This window comes from Salvelinus namaycush, chromosome 14, assembly GCF_016432855.1.
Source record: "Salvelinus namaycush isolate Seneca chromosome 14, SaNama_1.0, whole genome shotgun sequence".
NCBI lineage: Eukaryota > Metazoa > Chordata > Actinopteri > Salmoniformes > Salmonidae > Salvelinus > Salvelinus namaycush.
The window spans coordinates 34,088,931-34,106,096 of NC_052320.1; the positions used below are offsets into that span (position 1 = coordinate 34,088,931).

Sequence of the window (17,166 nt, forward strand, 5' to 3'; positions counted from 1 at the left end):
TGAATCAGTGGTTGTAGAGTGCAACAGATCAGCACCTCGGGAGTAAATGTCAGTTTGCTTTTCATAGCTGAGCATTGAGTTCGAGACAGGTGCAGCAGTCGAAAACAGCACATCCAGTGAACAGGCCAGGGTTCCATAGCCACAGGCAGAACAGTTGAAAATCTTGCTCAGTTGGTCAACCTCTGGTCCTGGAGATAGTCAACACTTATATACCCAGCTCTAGTGCTGTAAGCTTCCCCCCCAGGGGGAAAAACCAGACTACCGGTCCCTGGCAGAAAAAAGGTTGAGAAACACTGCAATAGCTCAAAGAATTCAAGAAGTATCAGCGAATGTTGTAGTCCATTTTTATTGGCAGAAGGCTGCTGCAACATGTTGCAGAGACAGTCAAGACTACATTCATGTCAGGAAATTAAATACAGGTAACAAGACTTCAAAGACAGATTATGAATTTAAAGCCTGGTGTTTTAAAAGGTTAAGACATTAAGAACATTACTTTATTATACATAATTGAAATCAAAGCGACGACAAGTCAGAACAAGCAAGAAATGTACAGGCCAGTGGGAACGAGCAGTCAGGTTTTTCCAGAGAAATTTAAAGCTGAAGAATGGTTCAAACCAATAAAATAAAAGGCAGACCACAGAAGCGGCATAGAACTAAATTAAGTGTTTATATAATATACACAACTAAATCCCTTCTCATCCATCACATGCGGAAGCGATCAGAAAAGTTGGGAGACTGGGGCACAGTGAGTGTGACATTGCTCTTCTTCAGCTCCAGCTGTTTGTAATGTCTGACAGGTTGGGCTTTGTGGACCTGAGGGTCAGAGAGAGGACACTCACGTTACACTAAGGTACAACCAGGGCTTCTGTTCCGACAAACCACCACATGCCCGATTAAAAATTATATTAAATGCCCTAATGAGCAATAAATTACTTGTATCAGATGTGTTGGTGCCGGGCTATAGCAAACATCAGATTAGGGTACACATAACATTTTGAAAACGAAAAGGAACATTTTAGACAAGTTCAGGTTGGCCACCCTACCCCGGTGTGTTTGTGCTGGACCAAAAGCCAGCACATCTAGAGGGAGACTGGTTAATTTCAATAGAATTGTTTAAAAGTGGTATCCGGACAACAAGCCCTTACCAGGCTACAACTTAGCGCTACAGTATTTTAAGCACATGACCAACTTCTGGGGGGGCTGGTCTAAGGTCAGTGTAGTTACCTGTTCTAGGCGTAGCCTGGCCATGTCCTCCTTCTCACGCTCCTCCTGCTCCCTGCGCTGTTCCTCCTCCATGCGAGCCCTCAGCGCCTCCTTCTCACTCACCGCCCGGTCAAACTCCAGCCGCTCCTTGGCACGGCGCTCTGTAGACAGCTGGAAGCCCTCTGGAACTACGGAATTATTCATGTCTTCTAAAGAGAGGCAAGTAAAAAGAGGGAGGTGAAAAGGGGTTTTGGTGGCGAGGTGTTTAAAAAAAAGATTGGCGTGTGGTAAAGGAAAGGCAAAAAGGTTATGAGTGCAGAAGTCCAGCTCAGCATTACCCAAACAAAGCCCACGTAAAGGAGTAGGCAACCCTGATCCAGTGTTGAGACGAAGATAAACAAGACTGGAATTTGTAGTTGAGGGAAATAAATAGGCTAGAGATGAGTCTCAAGACAGTTAATGATCCAAGAGAACTGTTCAGGGTGACAAAAGTGTGGGAATCCCTTAGATAAAGGGTGGGAGAAGTTGTGAGTTAGAGGTCCAACAGGTTTCCAGGACTGTTGTGGTCTATGGCCAGTGCAGAAAGAAGTGAGTGAGGCTGGTGTGATCATACTTACCCAGGACAGAGCGGTTCTCTTTCTTGGGGATGAACGGCTCTTTGTGAGTGACCAAATTTGGTCGAGCTTTGAAGGTGGCTGCCTCCGCCTGGTGCTTCTGTTCCTCCTTCAGCTGGAGAGAACAAAACAGAGGGGGTTTGGGCAGGAATAGTGCTGTGGAGGTCATGAAATTCTGTCAGCCAGTTGTCGTCATGCAAAAGACTTCCGGGCTGACGGTAATTGACCGTTAATTAACAAACACGTTTAGCATCTCCAGGCCTCCACACATACGAGCCACTAGTGCACGCATTTGTCACATCTACATAAATACATTTCCTCCTGAGTGGCGCAGCGGTCTAAGGTATCGCAGCACTTGAGGCGTCACTACAGACCAGGGTTTGAGCCCAGGCTGTGTCACAACCAGCTGTGACCGGGAGTCCCATATGGGCTGCGCACAATTGGCCCAGCCTTGTCCGGGTTAGGGGAGGGTTTGGCCGGGTGGGGGCTTTACTTGGCTCATCACGCTCTAGTCTAGTGACTCCTTGTTGTGGGTGGATGCCTGCAGGCTGACTTCGATCGTCAGTTGAACAGTGTTTACTCCTACACATGGGTGCAGACGGCTTCCGGGTTAAGTGGGCGGGTGTTAAGCGCGGTTTGGCGGGTCATGTTTCGGAGGACGCATGACTCGACCTTCGTGTCTCCAGAGCCCGTTGGGGAGTTGCAGCGATGAGACAAGCTCTTAATTGGATATCACGAAATTAGGGCGAAAGAGTAAAATATTTTTATATTTAAAGTAAATATTAACCATCACAACAAATACATTATTTTTAGGCAGGTCTAAAGAAACATTATGAAGAAAATGTATTTCAGAAGAGAATATAAGTTGGCTATGCGCCATGCCTTAGGCTTGTTCATTTAGCAGACAAGATGTCCCTTCCCATTATTTTATATTAAGAATTATAATTGAACTTGGCTGAATAAAATAGAAAGGATATTTTTCCCCATTCCGGAGCAAGAGGGTGCGCATATGAAGCGGCTATGTTGAGTGTAAAAGTGATAATTTGAAACAGGTCCTATACGCTACATTAAGTTATTTGGCAACTTTAGTTGTGAATGATACAAACGTTAGATAAAAAGATATGGGCTGCATGATGCGACTATAGGCTATTGATGAGTTGAGAAAGTCAAAAAAGCCTGCACTCCGTTCCTTGCCTCAGGATGCACATGCGGTTCTCATTAAGTGATCTTATTTTCACCCATCAGACTATTCTCAATTTAATCTAGTCTTTACTAATATGTCAAATTTGTTTCGATTTAGAATGGCTCATTATCAAATGGGCAAGACATGGTCACCCATATGTACTGGAATAGAAAATAGAGGCCACTTTCCCACCAGTACGTTTTCATGCAAGTCGGCTACTCCGGTAATGTCACTGCACAACAGGTGATATTCAGCAAACTCTGTATGCCATGGACTCCCCAACCCTGTTCCTGCAGCAACCCAGTGCTTACATTTGGGAAACCAAGTGAAATCTGTTCGGGAACATTGATAGTAACATGTTTTCACAACAAAACATTTTATTAAACTGTTGACAGCCCCGCTATGCACGCTGGAGAAAGGAATGAAGGAGATTTAAACTCAGCGGTGAGATATTATGTAGCTTAAGGTAAAGCATCAGCCTATTAATGATAAATATTTGACAAAACGCCCTACTAATTGTAAGCTAAATCTGTGTCATTTAGGCTTCACCAATTACGTACCAAAGATATCTTTAATCAGTTTCTTTTCACGTTTTATTGCCATGTGCAGTAGGCTGTGTATTGTATAACGGAACAATAATGTTAATTCAGGTTCTTTGAAACGACCATGTCTTCCACTCAGTTTCAACAGGTTGAACATCAGTTTGGTGAGTTTTAAAAGCACATAGGTGTTTGATGCGATTTTAAATGTCATTTGCATTGGCGTCAGAGTGTTTAGAGGGACAATAGAGCCCCAAGTACCAGGCCATTAGGACCTGATGATTGTTAGCCAGTTGGGTACAACTAATGCATGCCCAGAGTGCATAACATGATTAGAATTTTACTGTGGTCATGACTGCTGGTGTGGCAGTAATAGGGTCACTGCAACAGCCCTAGGCAGGAAATAGGATTTTGCAAATAGTCGATGCACATATAAAAAATTTAAATAAACTTTTAAAAAACTGATTGTGCCTGACATGCAGTACTTTGGTGCCAGTCAGAAATACAGAACTCGTTATTCTATTTATAGGGTCGGAGTATGAAAGAAACGGCATGAACTTAGCCACATCTTCAGTTTGACAGCCGAGCAGGAATTTAATAAATCTAGTCAGTACCACTCCGGAGTTGTCCAGGGACCCTGCCTTGGCCTTACCATCTGCTCCCAGCGGTCGTGCTTGACAGCTCCCCGCTCATCGATGAGCAGCTTGAAGGGCTCAAGCTTGGTGGGCTCAGCCACCTTCTTCTCTGGCAGGACCACCTCATGGAAGTCCGGCAGCGGCTGGGCCTTGAACTTTGGCACCTGAGGTTCAGAATTTTTTATTGACCTGGTTACGATATCATTTTCTAGCTAAACAACTTGCAGCAAAAAGGCTTTAAATCATTATCCCAAAATAATGTTGCACCACAAATCTTAGATGCGCAACACCTTGCTCGTCACCATCTAATGACACAAGGCATAACAGTCAACTGCTCCTGTAACCCCTCTAGTGGCATTACTCACCAGGTCTCCCCATATTAATAGAATTTAAGGCAAACGCAACCCGAGAAGAAAACTGAACACTTTTAAGGCAGTACCTCTTCATGCCTCAGCTCCTCCAGCCTCTTCTCTTTCAGCAGCCTTCTCTCACACTCCCTCTCTTCAAAGGAGAAGGGGCACACGTCCATCTGGGTCTTGTCCTGGAGCTTAGGCTGGAAGGGCAGGCCAAAGTGGGGCGCCGCGTGGGCCTTGAGCGGGGCCGGGGGTTTTACCTCCTCCACCTTTCTGTCTATGCGCACCCTCTTCTTCAGGGCCCATGCAGGGGACTCTGGAACAGTGGGACACAGCACCTTCTTCTCTGGGACACCCTGTAAACCAACAGGTGTGGGTAGCCCATTAGCAAGGGCACCATCACATCATATATACCATCATGGTATTATACCAGAGCTAGAATGTTTTGCATGCAAAATACTACATTTCTGTTCTTTGTTTGGCATGACAATACCATAAGGAGCAGATAGCAAACAGACTGGCATGCAGGCTACATGTACTACCAATCCATGACAATCTAGTTAAAACTAGAGTTGGCTGTGTAGCACTCACCACCACCTCCTCTAGGATCCTGACCGGTAGCGGGCGGGAGTGGAAGGTGTGCTGCTCCTCAGGCTCCTCCGGCTTCTTACTGGCATTTCGATCCGTCACCCTCTTGTCCATGTGCAAATGAAAGGCCTCAGGCCGCGTGGACTCCTTCACCGTGGGCTTCTTGGGGTTCAGCGCCCCCTCTAGGATCTTCCTGTTCAGCTCCAGGGCCTTGAACTTAAACCTGGAAGATACCACAGGACAGGGGTGGATAATGAAGGTTGCAAATAGAATAAGTGAAGACAATTCCTTATTCAAATTGAAACAAATCATATATGTTCTAAACAATGCATTTCTATCCTCTTGAAGAGGGTTCAAGGTCGTTGGACCACGAATGGGCTGGAGCACCAGTAAACGTGTCGGCTTCATTGGTAGAAGTAACCCACCAAGTCGAATAACTACTATTTATAGGCCACACCGCATGCCAGCAGAAGAACAGAGTGAAGAAGCCTTAAGTGTGGACTCACTGTTTGAGTTTCTGGAGTTCCTCAGCCTCAAGCTCAGCGCTGCTCTTGACTGCCGTGGGTCGGCTCCTCTGCCGGGTCATCAGCTGAGGGGTGTGAGGGTGGGTGATCTTCAGCTGCTCACTCTTCACAGGCGACGGGCCTGAAGGAGAGAATCATTGTAGTTTGCTGCCATTTTTACTTCACGCACATGCATCCAGTGAGCACACCCCAGAGCGTGGGACTGCCACCATTGCCTGTCATGTATAACAGCAAGGACTGGCTGGATTAGAGCTAATACACACCCTTCTCGTGGCTCTGTCGACTGCGAAGGTGGTAGCGGGTTGGAGTCCGTCTCTGAAACTGCTCAATCTGCTGGGCCATGGGCACGTAGGGGGCAGGGTCCTCCAGCTTCCTCTTGCTGCCAGTAGACAGGTTAAAGGGCTTGGGCACAGTGGTACCATTTGGCGCCTTGGCCTGACAAAGAAAATAATTCAGGAGATGACGTCAAGGGGAAACAAATAATCACAAATATGTCTGGGTGAAGCGACAACCTAGGGAAGTGGAAAAGTCATATTTGGGTTGCACCCATCCCTTAAACTGCCTAAGCGGCTGATGTGGCCCAAAAAAAAAGCTAGCTACTTACGGGGGAGGATGGGTGCTTGCGGAGCTGAGCGGTGAAGTCCATCTCCTTGTGCGGTGGCAAGTTGCCGACCTTGACACGTCCGTCTGTGCTGAAGTTGAACTCTTTGGGTACGGTGGTGGCCAGAGCCAGCTTCTTTGGGGGCTGACCTGAGTGACGACATGATTGACCAGATGAAATTCTGCTTAATGCAGACAGATTACTCCTTCATACAATTGAAGCTACTCACTGCCTGCCATTGCAGCCCTGTAACTGGCCTCGTTCCTCTTCCGCTGGTCAGCCACTTCCTTCTGAAGAGCCTTGATGCGCTCCATCTCCTGCTGCTCAGAGCTCTTATGCCTGGGGTTGACATACAAACGTTATAACACAATTTAGGGATATTAACCTTCAAATGCAGTGTTCCACAATCCTGGTCCTAGAGAACCACTGGGTTATGCAAGATTTTGTTCTAGCCCAGTGTCAATACTTGATTAGTTGAATAAGGAGAGTTACTGCTAGGGTTATAATGCTGAGTGATGGGAAATGTAACCAGTCAAATTCCTTAACGTATCCACGGATTAAAGGACTGACAGTCTTGTCAGCACCAACATCAGGTCATGCATGCCTCCTTTAATTAAAATCGATGAGTGATAGCAGTATGACATACTGTGTGGTGGTGGGGGCCGCTGCAACGTGCCGGGCCTGCGTGGCTGCTCTGGGGTTGAGTCGCACGGTGGTGCGGACACTAAGACTGCGCCTGGGGGGCAGAGATGAGCTCCTGGCAAATGAACAGACCAGGACAGTCTGGTTACTTTTGTCCACAAGACAATTGGTCAAAGTTCATTATTAAAGATGGAATCTGCAGTAGGGAGAAACAGCACCACTGCCCAGGCATTATTGTTTTGTTGACAAAGCAGAGGTGGAGAGCGCTGCATGTGAAAAACTAATAGAGTGATACATTCACCAACACCCAAAATTAATTTCATATTTCAAACCCAATAGTGAATAGTTTGGACCATGCTAAACAAGCCCTCAAAATACATTTCCACCATGGTGGGAGGGGGAAGACAAGGTACTCCAGTTGTTTAACTTCGATGTGTTGACGAAATGTTGTGTTTTTTTGTGCGTTTTTATTTTTTACAGCAGTAGGGTTTGAGCTGTAAGCAGCAAGATGAATTGCTTTCTCTGCCATGACCACATCCAGGGCTAGATTGAATAATTCCAGGCACACTGTGGCAGAGGGGAGGATAGTGAAAATGTATAAGTTCACTGACCTTCTCTGCTTCTTGACAGGTGGTGGCACTTGAGGGGCGGTGTGCCGTCCTTCCTCATTGCAGGCTGCCTCTTTGCGCTTTGACACCCTTCAGTGGAGAAAAAAAAGTGTTATATTACCACTTAGAAACATACAGTTGCTTGGTCTAATACTGACCAGATAGGTCAAATACAATAGGAACTTAATTTAGTCCTGGACTGGTCTGCAGCTAAACAGGTTGATGCTGGTTATAGAAGAAACATTACTTTAGCATTATAACATTTTGCCATCTTTCCTTTCCACTTGAAATGGACTAATAAAATAAATATTCCAAACCTCATGAATGCAGCAGGGTGGCTGCAATCGGGTTCTTCAAAAAGAACCACATTCTCCACATTCCTTAGTAACTAAATTTAACCAATGTAGAGCCTAAGAACTCTCAAAGAGATGTCAGCTGAGCTGAGTGTTCTAGAAGCATCATACCTGCGCGGTTGGGCAGGGGGTCCCTTCCTTTTTGGCTGGGCAGCTCCCGGAGCTGGCTTATTTCCCCAGGAGGTGACAATGTTGGGGAGGGTAGCTGAGGACATGCTCGGGGCATCTGCTGTGGTGGGTCCTGGGGAAGTGCTTGGGGCCTCTACTGTGGAAACAAGAATATATATCACATTACACACAGGTCAGTCCAACTTGTGAATGTAAGTGTGAAAACACCCAGGATAATCATGAAATTGTCTAAAGTACCAACCTGAGTTAGAGTGTGTTTCAGGGGTCATTCCAAGTGGTATATTGTTTCTGTTTGGGGTGGCAAGGTGGCCAAACATTCCCCCACCCTGGCCAGCACATTGGTCTGCAGAAAGTCACACAATTCAAGAATAAAGTGCAAATTCAACAACTTTGCAAGTTACAATAGGTGATAAAGCATTTAACACCCAGACCCCCATTTGTCAGCGTGCTCCAATATTTCAAAATGCATACATTAATCTTGGGAAGATCCATCCTTACACAGCCCATGGGAATTGTAGTCGTTGCCCTACTAACAACCCCGTATTTCCTCCAAAATACGGTATAATATTGTGTACAAGCTTGCGAACATATCTTACCAAACCAAATGTCTGCGTTGTCCCCCGTATCCAATGCTTTGAAATCAATGACATGTGACGGTGCATCAAATTCGTAGTGACTTGCCGATTCACTCTGCGCCATCTCACCATCCATTTCAGCAGCTGTCTGTAGCTGGTCTCCTAACAAGCAGATGTTGATGACAGGAGGCCAATTGTTAAGATGGGAGTTAGTTTTCAAAACGTATCAGTGGCTAACTTCGCTAAATTAGCGAGCAAAACGTTACACTTTTCCCCCATGAACACATTTAACTGCGTAGCGACAATATAGATATACAGTACTTTAACATAACAAGCACAAGAGAGCCATATAAAAACAAAATACCAGAAATGGTATCGTTATTAGCCACTGAAGCTAGCTACAGTGGCTAACGTCGGGGTACTAGCTAGATACTGTACTGTTGATCCAAATTATCTGGGTATATTATGAGATAAAAAAATTGTTAACATGTTCATAATAATAACCTACATTATATCATACCTTTTAAACGTGTATCTTAGAAACACAACCAAGCCGTAGTGGCAATCCCTTGAGCAGTCAGTTAGCTTCAGTGCTGAAATAACAAAATAAGGTATGGCGTTACCGTTTAAATTTCCTCCCCATTTGAACCAGCCAATCAACAGCCTCTTCCAGAGCAATTGGTTTTCCATTGGCTCAACATGCCTAGATTACGGCATTCTCAAATTATATTTCCTGCCACGTGAGGACTTTCTGTAACAATTCTGAATGCTCACGTTCTTACATTTTCATTTGGCTACATTTGACTAATTTAGCAAACACTCTTACCCAGAGTCAACTAATGTATCTAGATAAGAAACCCACATAAGTAATTGTAATTTAAAATTCCCTAAAAAAAACAGCTATCAGCAAAAACCTACAACAGTGCACGAGTTCGTTTTGGATGGCCCGGTGCACCGGGTAAGCGGGGTTTACACATTTAAAACTATTCCATTGGTCCTCAAAATAAAACTCCACTCAACTGGGACAACGGCCCATGCAAAACTAACTCTTCCAGTAACAGGGGGGGGGGGGGGGGTCAACAACAACAGATGAAAGGGGAAATCTTTGACCATGTTCTTTGAAGAGCATCATTTTTCATCATTAATTTATCAACAATGTAACAAATTTAACTCGGTGGGCAATCAACTGTAAATAATAAATGTGCATTTGCACAGCATCATGCTCTGTAGGCTTAATCTTTATCAATTATTAAATAAAGTAGCAATTTTTTGGCATGTTAGGCCTACTTATTTAGGCCTATGCTATGGTCTAACTTCAACAAATGATATGGATACAAAGGTTGAAATAGACTTGGGTCTTTAATCAACACTCAGTGCAAATAATATTTTTCAGATGTAAAGAAAAAACATGATTCATGTGCATGTTACAATAATGCATTCATTAATCGTAATCAACAATAATAAGTAACAATAGTACAAATACATTTGATAAAAACATATGATATGTAGGCACAACACTGATGTCTGCATGCAGGACATTTCAAGCTTTTGTTCAATAAAGAAAGTCAATACAACTGGGATGGGTGGGGTTGGAGTGAATACGCCTTCCTTCGGAGGGTGCTACATTTTCTGGATCATGACCTGAAATTTACCTGTGTAGAAATAAACAATATGTCAGAAGGATAAAAGTACTGTATATCCCAAGATCATTTTGCTCTTCCCATACCAACATCACACACAACATACTGTATCAGTCTGGGCTGGCTGATGTTTTTGGTTGGTTGTTGAGTAATGGTTGGGGCATGGTTATGCTTGAGAATCATTATAGCTCTGGATACCTGTAATAAGTCTAACTTTCATTAAACTGTTTACAACCCTGGATGGCTTGTTTATGGAGGAATGTGTGGTTAGATGTTTAATAGGTTTCTCAATTCACAAGCTCTCCCAAAGAGAAAAGTCTTCCTTACAGGCAGGCATAACGGACACCTCTGCTGTGACAATACTCTTCACTCCCAGGTTGGAAAGCCCTCCTCTAACCAGGCCACATGTGAACGCCAAATACTGCAATGACAGGGGCAGGGAGAACCATTCATGTGGTGAAAGTTGTCCAGGTATAAATAGTGCTTGACAAGTGAGTTTTTCCCCATTATGCTTCCTCACCTTTGGGGCATGCTCCAAATACTGTTTACCGGCAGAGAGCTGAGTGAGTAACCGGAACTTGTTATCCTGCAGGACATAAATACCCTGAAAAATAATCCACAGAAATCAACACTACATGAAAAATTACAATATATTCAGTGAAAATATTTGACTGCATAATATTTCCACGAGAGGTGGTGATTGAAGTGCAATGGAAAATGTAACCTTACTTGGTGGTTTGTTCTTAGGTTGTCAATTTGCTTTTTGAAGACACAGGTCCAGAAGTCTTTGCAGATGAATTTCATCACATCAAGCTCATCTTTAAACCGTGCTGTGTCTTTGGTGAACCTAAAGAAAAAGAGTATGTTCACCATGATGTTGTTCCCAGGGCCGGCTCCAGACAGAAACAGGTACTTAGGGCCCCAGGCCGCAAGGGGGCACCCAACCCAGGGCAGCTATCTAAACTTGTAGTAATCATAGTCGAATACCGACCGGTCATGCAGGGCACGTGCCCAGGGGTCCTGACCTCCAGGGGGCCCCTATTGATTTTGTTAGTTACGCTCACTCAGATATCATTAACATGGCATAAATCAATGCAAAATGTGTAGAATTGCAGGAAATTAGACTTAAAACTGAAATGTCTCTCCGGCCAATGGCAAAATGTGTAGAACTGCAGAAAACTTGACTCAAACCTGCAACTTTCATATTTTATTTATTTTTACTCAGTCAGGGTCTCAACTTACTGTTGAGAGTTAGAATACACAAGGTGCAAGTTCAAAATGTGGCTGTGCATCAGACATTTTTATCTTGTTATGTCAGTCACTAGCTAGGTTTCCATCCAATTGGATACAGATTTTCATACAAATATTCTAAAATCTGCATAAAAACAATATGTGCATTTTCCCACCAGAGATGTGTTCCCATCGAATTGACATGTTGCAGATAAAAGGCTGTGCGTGATGACGTAATGCATATAAAAATACATTTGCAGTTAAATTCCCATGTACAGAATAAAAATTCAAGTTAAATTGGTTTCTATCGCATTTTCAACTTTACTGGTGGTTTTCTCACAAAAAAATGGTGTTTTATAGCGTGTGCCCACTTTGGTACTGGCACGTGCGCTCTAGCCAACAGCGCTACCTACACGCTGTTGGCTAGAGCGCACATATAGCCTACATGATGAGATTATTATAGATAAAAGGGCAAGATTATTTTTAGTTTTCAAACGGCAGCCAAGCATCGATTATCATGTAACCAGAAAAATACCCTCGATATTTATTGGAAAGCAGCATCAAGCTCATCACCTTGCACTTCCACCACCCTGAAGTTCATCATAATTTATTTAATCTCTAGCCTAATAAACTGCATGCTTTCCCGAAGAGTCATAGAAGAGCCATTACCATTGACAGATCAGTTTGGAAAATATCACCCTTGGAGATAATTTGTGTTTGGTGATGTCAGTGATTATTATAATAATTGGAGGTGGTCACAGTGGTAAACAACAACATTAATTATCCTATTAGTATCAATAAATAAACAAAACAAACATAGTGCTTCAACAAACCTTTCTATTAGTCCCTGACCCACCCGGAATCCCATATTTTCCAGTTTGGTAATACATCTCCCATTTTCCTAAAGGATATGAGGATAAAACAACATAATTAGTTATTATGCACACACATTCCGTATGTTCCAATACCATACAAAAAATCTGGCCTCACCATTTCCCCATGTTCAGATGATTTGTATATATACTGTATCACCTCATTGTGTAAAAACTGAAAAAGGGCTTCGTCTGCCATCCTTGGTTATTCCCAAACCTATCAAACACCTCTGGCTAGTAAGGATGACGCCACCCTAAATGTTATCAGTATTCATATATAGATTTTTTTTAAATATATAACGTTATATATATTCGTCTTTGAATTTGGGGATGTGTGTTTCTACAGTTACTTAATAATGTAGAGCAAAGAACACAACCTAATCGAAATTTCTATGAACCCACGATTATTTAAGCCAACATATATTTCTAACTAGCCGTCAATAAATTCATATTATTAAATATCTCAACTGAGTCGTGAGACGCAAAGATTTAACGATGAGACATGAAAATAAACATCTGACTGAGGTCCTTCTTTCACACTAGCAAACAGTCGGCCAAAATAATGCCTGAACAGGAGGCAAAAAAGACAAATAAAAATGATGAATATCTGATTATTACATTCCTTATTATTTAACAGTTCATACGTTTAAAAAATGTCAGGGGATGTATGTGTTAATTAGACACGAGAAACATTGTGGCAATGTGGGCAACAACGTTACAAAAGCATATATGGGCTACTTCCATAGAGATAGATAGAGGACTCATCTTTGTATCTGTGCCATTGTAGCGTCTGTGATAGCATCAAATCAAATCAAATTGTATTGGTCACAGTAAGAACAATATATGCTACAGTATGTACAAAAGTGACTAGACAATCAGGATAGATAATAAACAGAGTAGCAGCAGCGCATGTAACGAGTATGAAAGTCTGTCTATCGGTGTGTGTGTGTAGTCAATATGTATGTGTTTTGTGTGTGTGAGCATATGTAGGTATAAGTGTGTGACTAGAGTCTAGTGAGTTTGCAGAAAATCAGTGCAAATATCATAATAAATAATAAAGGGGGTCAATGTAAATAGTCCGGGTAGCCATTTGAAGTGATGTTCATCAGGCGGATCCCTATTTTTGAACACAAGCATGGTACCAATAATTGCTTCTATTTCACCAGATGTACAGTACCAGCCAAAAGTTTGGACTCACCTACTCATTCAAGGGTTTTTCTTTATTTTTACTATTTTCTACATTGTAGAATAACAGTGAAGACATCAGAACAATGAAATAAAACATATGGAATCATGTTGTAACCAAAAAAAGTGTTAAACAAATACAATTTTATATTTGAGATTATTCAAAGTAGCCACCCTTTGCCTTGATGACAGCTTTGCACAATCTTGGCATTCTCTCAACCAGCTTCACATGGAATGCTTTTTCAACAGTCTTGAAGGAGTTCCCACATACACTGAGCATTTGTTGGATGCTTTTCCTTCACTCTGTGGTCCAACCCATCCCAAACCATCTCAATTGGGTTGAGCTCGTGTGATTGTGGAGGCCAGGTCATCTGATGAAGCACTCCATCACTCTCCTTCTTGATCAAATAGCCCTTACACAGCCTGGAGGTGTGTTGGGTCATTGTCCTGTTGAAAAACAAATGATAGTCCCACTAAGCGCAAACCAGATGGGAACTCTAAATAAATTGAATTCTAAATAAATCACTGACAGTATCAGCAGCAAAGCTCCTTCTCCATGCTTCACAGTGGGAACCACACATGCGGAGATCATCCGGTCACCTACTCTGCATCTCACAAAGACACAGCGGTTGGAGCCAAAAATCACAAATTTGGACTCATCAGATGTCCATTGCTCGTGTTTCTTGGCCCAAGCAAGTCTCTTCTTCTTATTGGTGTCCTTCAGTAGTGGTTTCTTTGCAGCAATTAGACCATAAAGGCCTGATTTACGCAGTCTCCTCTGAACAGTTGATGTTGAGATGTGTCTGTTACTTGAACTCTGTGAAGCATTTATTTGGGCTGCAATCTGAGGTGCAGTTAACTCTAATGAATTTATCCTCTGCAACAGAGGTAACTCTGGGTCTTCCTTCCTTGTTGCGGTTCTCGTGAGAGCCAGTTTCATCATAGCGCTTGATGGTTTTTGCGACTGCACTTGAAGAAACACAACTGACTGGCTCAAACGCATTAAGAAGAAAATAAATTCCACAAATTAGCTTTTAACAAGGCATACTTGTTAATTGAAAGGCATTCCAGGTGACTACCTCAATAAAAAATCAATAAAAAATATATCTAATGATTTAACTAGGCAAGCCAGTTAAGAACAAATTCTTACTTACAATGACGGTCTATACTGGCCAACCCAGACCCGACGCTGGGACAATTGTGCGCCATCCTATTGGACTCCCAATCACGGCTGGTTGTGATACAGCCTGGAATCAAACCAGGATGTCTGTAGTGATGCCTCAAGCACTGAGATGCAGTGCCGTTTTAGATCGCTGCGCCACTCGGGAGCCCAAGTAGTGCATGTTGACAGAATGCCAAGAGTGTGCAAAGCTGTCATCAAAGGGTAGCTACTTTGAAGAATCTCAAATATAAATATATTTAGATTTGTTTAACACTTGTTTGGTTACTACATGATTACATATGTGTAATTTCATAGTTTTGATGTTTTCACTATTATTCTACAATGTAGAAATTTGGTAAAAATAAAGAAAAACCCTCTAATGAGTAGGTGTGTTCAAACTTTTGACTGGTACTGTATGTCCTTGAACCGATTACTTTCAAATCACACACAGACGAAGTTATAAGGATAATTTAGTTGCTAGCCTACAGTACCTTGGTCGGGCCTTCTTCTTGAGATACTCCATGAGAGGGGGATGCACTGAGCCAGCCTGCAAAGTCACTTCCTAGAGTAGCTCAAACTGCGCATGCAATGTTTCCAAAAACTCCTCCATGTAGCAAGATGACACTTCCTGATCATTAAATGCGCCACTGAGCATTCTCAAAGGAAACAATGGGGTGACGTCATCGATGGCTTCCTCCATATTTTTTACAGTCTATGGGTGGAAGCCCTCAATGGCGCTGCCCATGCTAATACAGCCTTTTGGCCACGAGAGACCTCTATCATTCTCTATAGCTATGTCCAAATAGTTTTAACATGGTTCTCTGCATACTAGGTTTGGTTTGCTCCTAGTCGAAGTGAATGTCTGTACCTCACATGCTCTTGACCTTTGATTGAAAATAGTACTATTTGTCCCTCTTTAGACGCTGTAGCCAGTATACTTCCTCAAAATAGTCTAAATTAATCTAAGATAACTCTAGAAATCTGTAATACATTTTTATGTTTTTGCCAAGGAGGTCTTAGTTGCGCAATTTTACATCTAACTGAGATGTTTGGTGCAGTATTTCTCAGGTGAAGAAATGTGCATGAAATCAAGCTGTCTCTCGTTGAATCAGAACAAACACTTCTTCTTCTCCTACTGCTTCTTCTTCTTTTTGCTATTATGGCAAACAGATATTATAGGTGCATGCCACCACTTACTGTATTGGCTGTGTATCAGCCTACTATTCTGCAGTATGAATTCACTAAACTTTGTGAAATAATTTCCCTATCATCTAACCCTGCACTCATTAAAACCTCACCACTATTCCACTACTTTGGCCCTATCTAATCCTACTCCAGGCCAGCAGCCTGGGCGGATGGGACACTATCGTTCAAAACATCTTGTAACTCTTCTGCAGTAAAATCTCGTACACCCAAGTGCTTCTCTGCAGATTCCAACACAACATCTATCCTCTGGGCTTGACGTACCATTCCTGCAGTACAATTGACAACCATTGCCATGAACACCAAAAAACAAACCGTATTCCTATCAATCTCTATTGGCCTAGGCCAACTCACAGGGATCCATGTAGGATCCCTCACCCTGGACCCATCTTCCTGTACTACTTTCTTTACTGCCTCAGCATACAACACCTTCTACACTACTCTGATCCTAGAAACCTCAACCTACCTTTCTCTCACCGGACACCTCTGATCTCCAGCACCGATTGTACACATTCCTTTATCTCATGTCCTCCTGCACACTTCTCACATCTAGGAATCTCCCTCCTACACACTGCTGCCACATGACCATAAGCTTGACACCTAAAACACCATAATCGATTCGGGACAAAAGCTCTCACGGGATAACTGACACATCCCAACTTGAAATTATCTGGTAAAGACTCTGCCTCAAAACTCAGCCGTACAGACAGTGTCTTCTCTGGTTCACCACGCTCTCCACCGGGTCTGCGTCGCACCAAATGGTTGGCGTCACAGAGACCTGGAATTCTGAACTTCAGTTGATCCTGCTCAACACTTAACGCCACTCCAGTTATCACTCCTTCTGGACGGCAGAAACGCAAAAAATCAACACGATTCCCCTTCGAGTGACTTTCACATTCCCAACATACCCCAACCTCTTCTCCACCCAACCTGACACCACATATGGATCACAGGAGGTTGGTGGCACATTCATTTGGGATGACAGGCTCGTCGTAATGACTGGAGCAGAATAAGTGGAATGGTATCAAATACAGTGAATTTGGAGAGTATTCAGACCCCTTCACCTTTTCCACATTTTGTTACGTTTCAGCATTATTCTAAAATTGATTAAATAGTTTCCCCCCTCCTCAATCTGCACGCAATACACCATAATGACGAAGCTAAAAAAGTTTTTTTGAATTTCTTGCAGTTATATAAAAAAAATACTGAAATATCACATTTACGTAAGTATTCAGTCCCTTTACTCAGTACTTTGTTGAAGAACCTTGTTAGGATTTATGTTTATGCACTATAGCCTGCTACCATATTGTATGAAGATGAATATTGT

General features: G+C 42.8%; 2 protein-coding genes across 2 annotated transcripts; both read right to left on the reverse strand.

Moving 5' to 3' along the window:
- Nucleotides 1-322: 322 nt before the first annotated feature.
- LOC120059426 (targeting protein for Xklp2-B-like) lies at nucleotides 323-9,179 on the reverse strand. Its single transcript, XM_039008468.1, has 16 exons — nucleotides 9,068-9,179; nucleotides 8,569-8,709; nucleotides 8,214-8,315; nucleotides 7,955-8,108; nucleotides 7,494-7,580; nucleotides 6,887-6,997; nucleotides 6,470-6,579; nucleotides 6,244-6,389; nucleotides 5,903-6,074; nucleotides 5,622-5,760; nucleotides 5,119-5,338; nucleotides 4,614-4,883; nucleotides 4,192-4,338; nucleotides 1,821-1,932; nucleotides 1,225-1,412; nucleotides 323-813 (listed from the first exon to the last, which is right to left on the reverse strand). The coding sequence occupies exons 2-16, from the start codon at nucleotides 8,681-8,683 to the stop codon at nucleotides 703-705; spliced, it is 2,184 nt and encodes a 727-aa protein (XP_038864396.1). The 5' UTR covers nucleotides 8,684-8,709; nucleotides 9,068-9,179; the 3' UTR covers nucleotides 323-702.
- A 707-nt stretch (nucleotides 9,180-9,886) lies between these two features.
- trappc6b (trafficking protein particle complex 6b) lies at nucleotides 9,887-12,815 on the reverse strand. Its single transcript, XM_039007716.1, has 6 exons — nucleotides 12,408-12,815; nucleotides 12,251-12,318; nucleotides 10,917-11,034; nucleotides 10,708-10,791; nucleotides 10,515-10,608; nucleotides 9,887-10,199 (listed from the first exon to the last, which is right to left on the reverse strand). The coding sequence occupies exons 1-6, from the start codon at nucleotides 12,486-12,488 to the stop codon at nucleotides 10,168-10,170; spliced, it is 477 nt and encodes a 158-aa protein (XP_038863644.1). The 5' UTR covers nucleotides 12,489-12,815; the 3' UTR covers nucleotides 9,887-10,167.
- Between the last annotated feature and the right edge of the window lie 4,351 nt (nucleotides 12,816-17,166).

Excerpts from the sequence above, each read along its gene's own strand:
- LOC120059426 (XM_039008468.1), bottom strand. The coding sequence starts at position 8,683 with ATGGATGGTGAGATGGCGCAGAGTGAATCGGCAAGTCACTACGAATTT. Across the intron at positions 6,075-6,243 it reads GCAAGCACCCATCCTCCCCC|GCCAAGGCGCCAAATGGTAC; the intron begins GTAAGTAGCTAG and ends TTTCTTTGTCAG. Across the intron at positions 4,884-5,118 it reads GGATCCTAGAGGAGGTGGTG|GGTGTCCCAGAGAAGAAGGT; the intron begins GTGAGTGCTACA and ends GTTGGTTTACAG.
- trappc6b (XM_039007716.1), bottom strand. The coding sequence starts at position 12,488 with ATGGCAGACGAAGCCCTTTTTCAGTTTTTACACAATGAGGTGATACAG. Across the intron at positions 12,319-12,407 it reads CATCTGAACATGGGGAAATG|GAAAATGGGAGATGTATTAC; the intron begins GTGAGGCCAGAT and ends CATATCCTTTAG. Across the intron at positions 10,792-10,916 it reads ACCTAAGAACAAACCACCAA|GGTATTTATGTCCTGCAGGA; the intron begins GTAAGGTTACAT and ends ATTATTTTTCAG.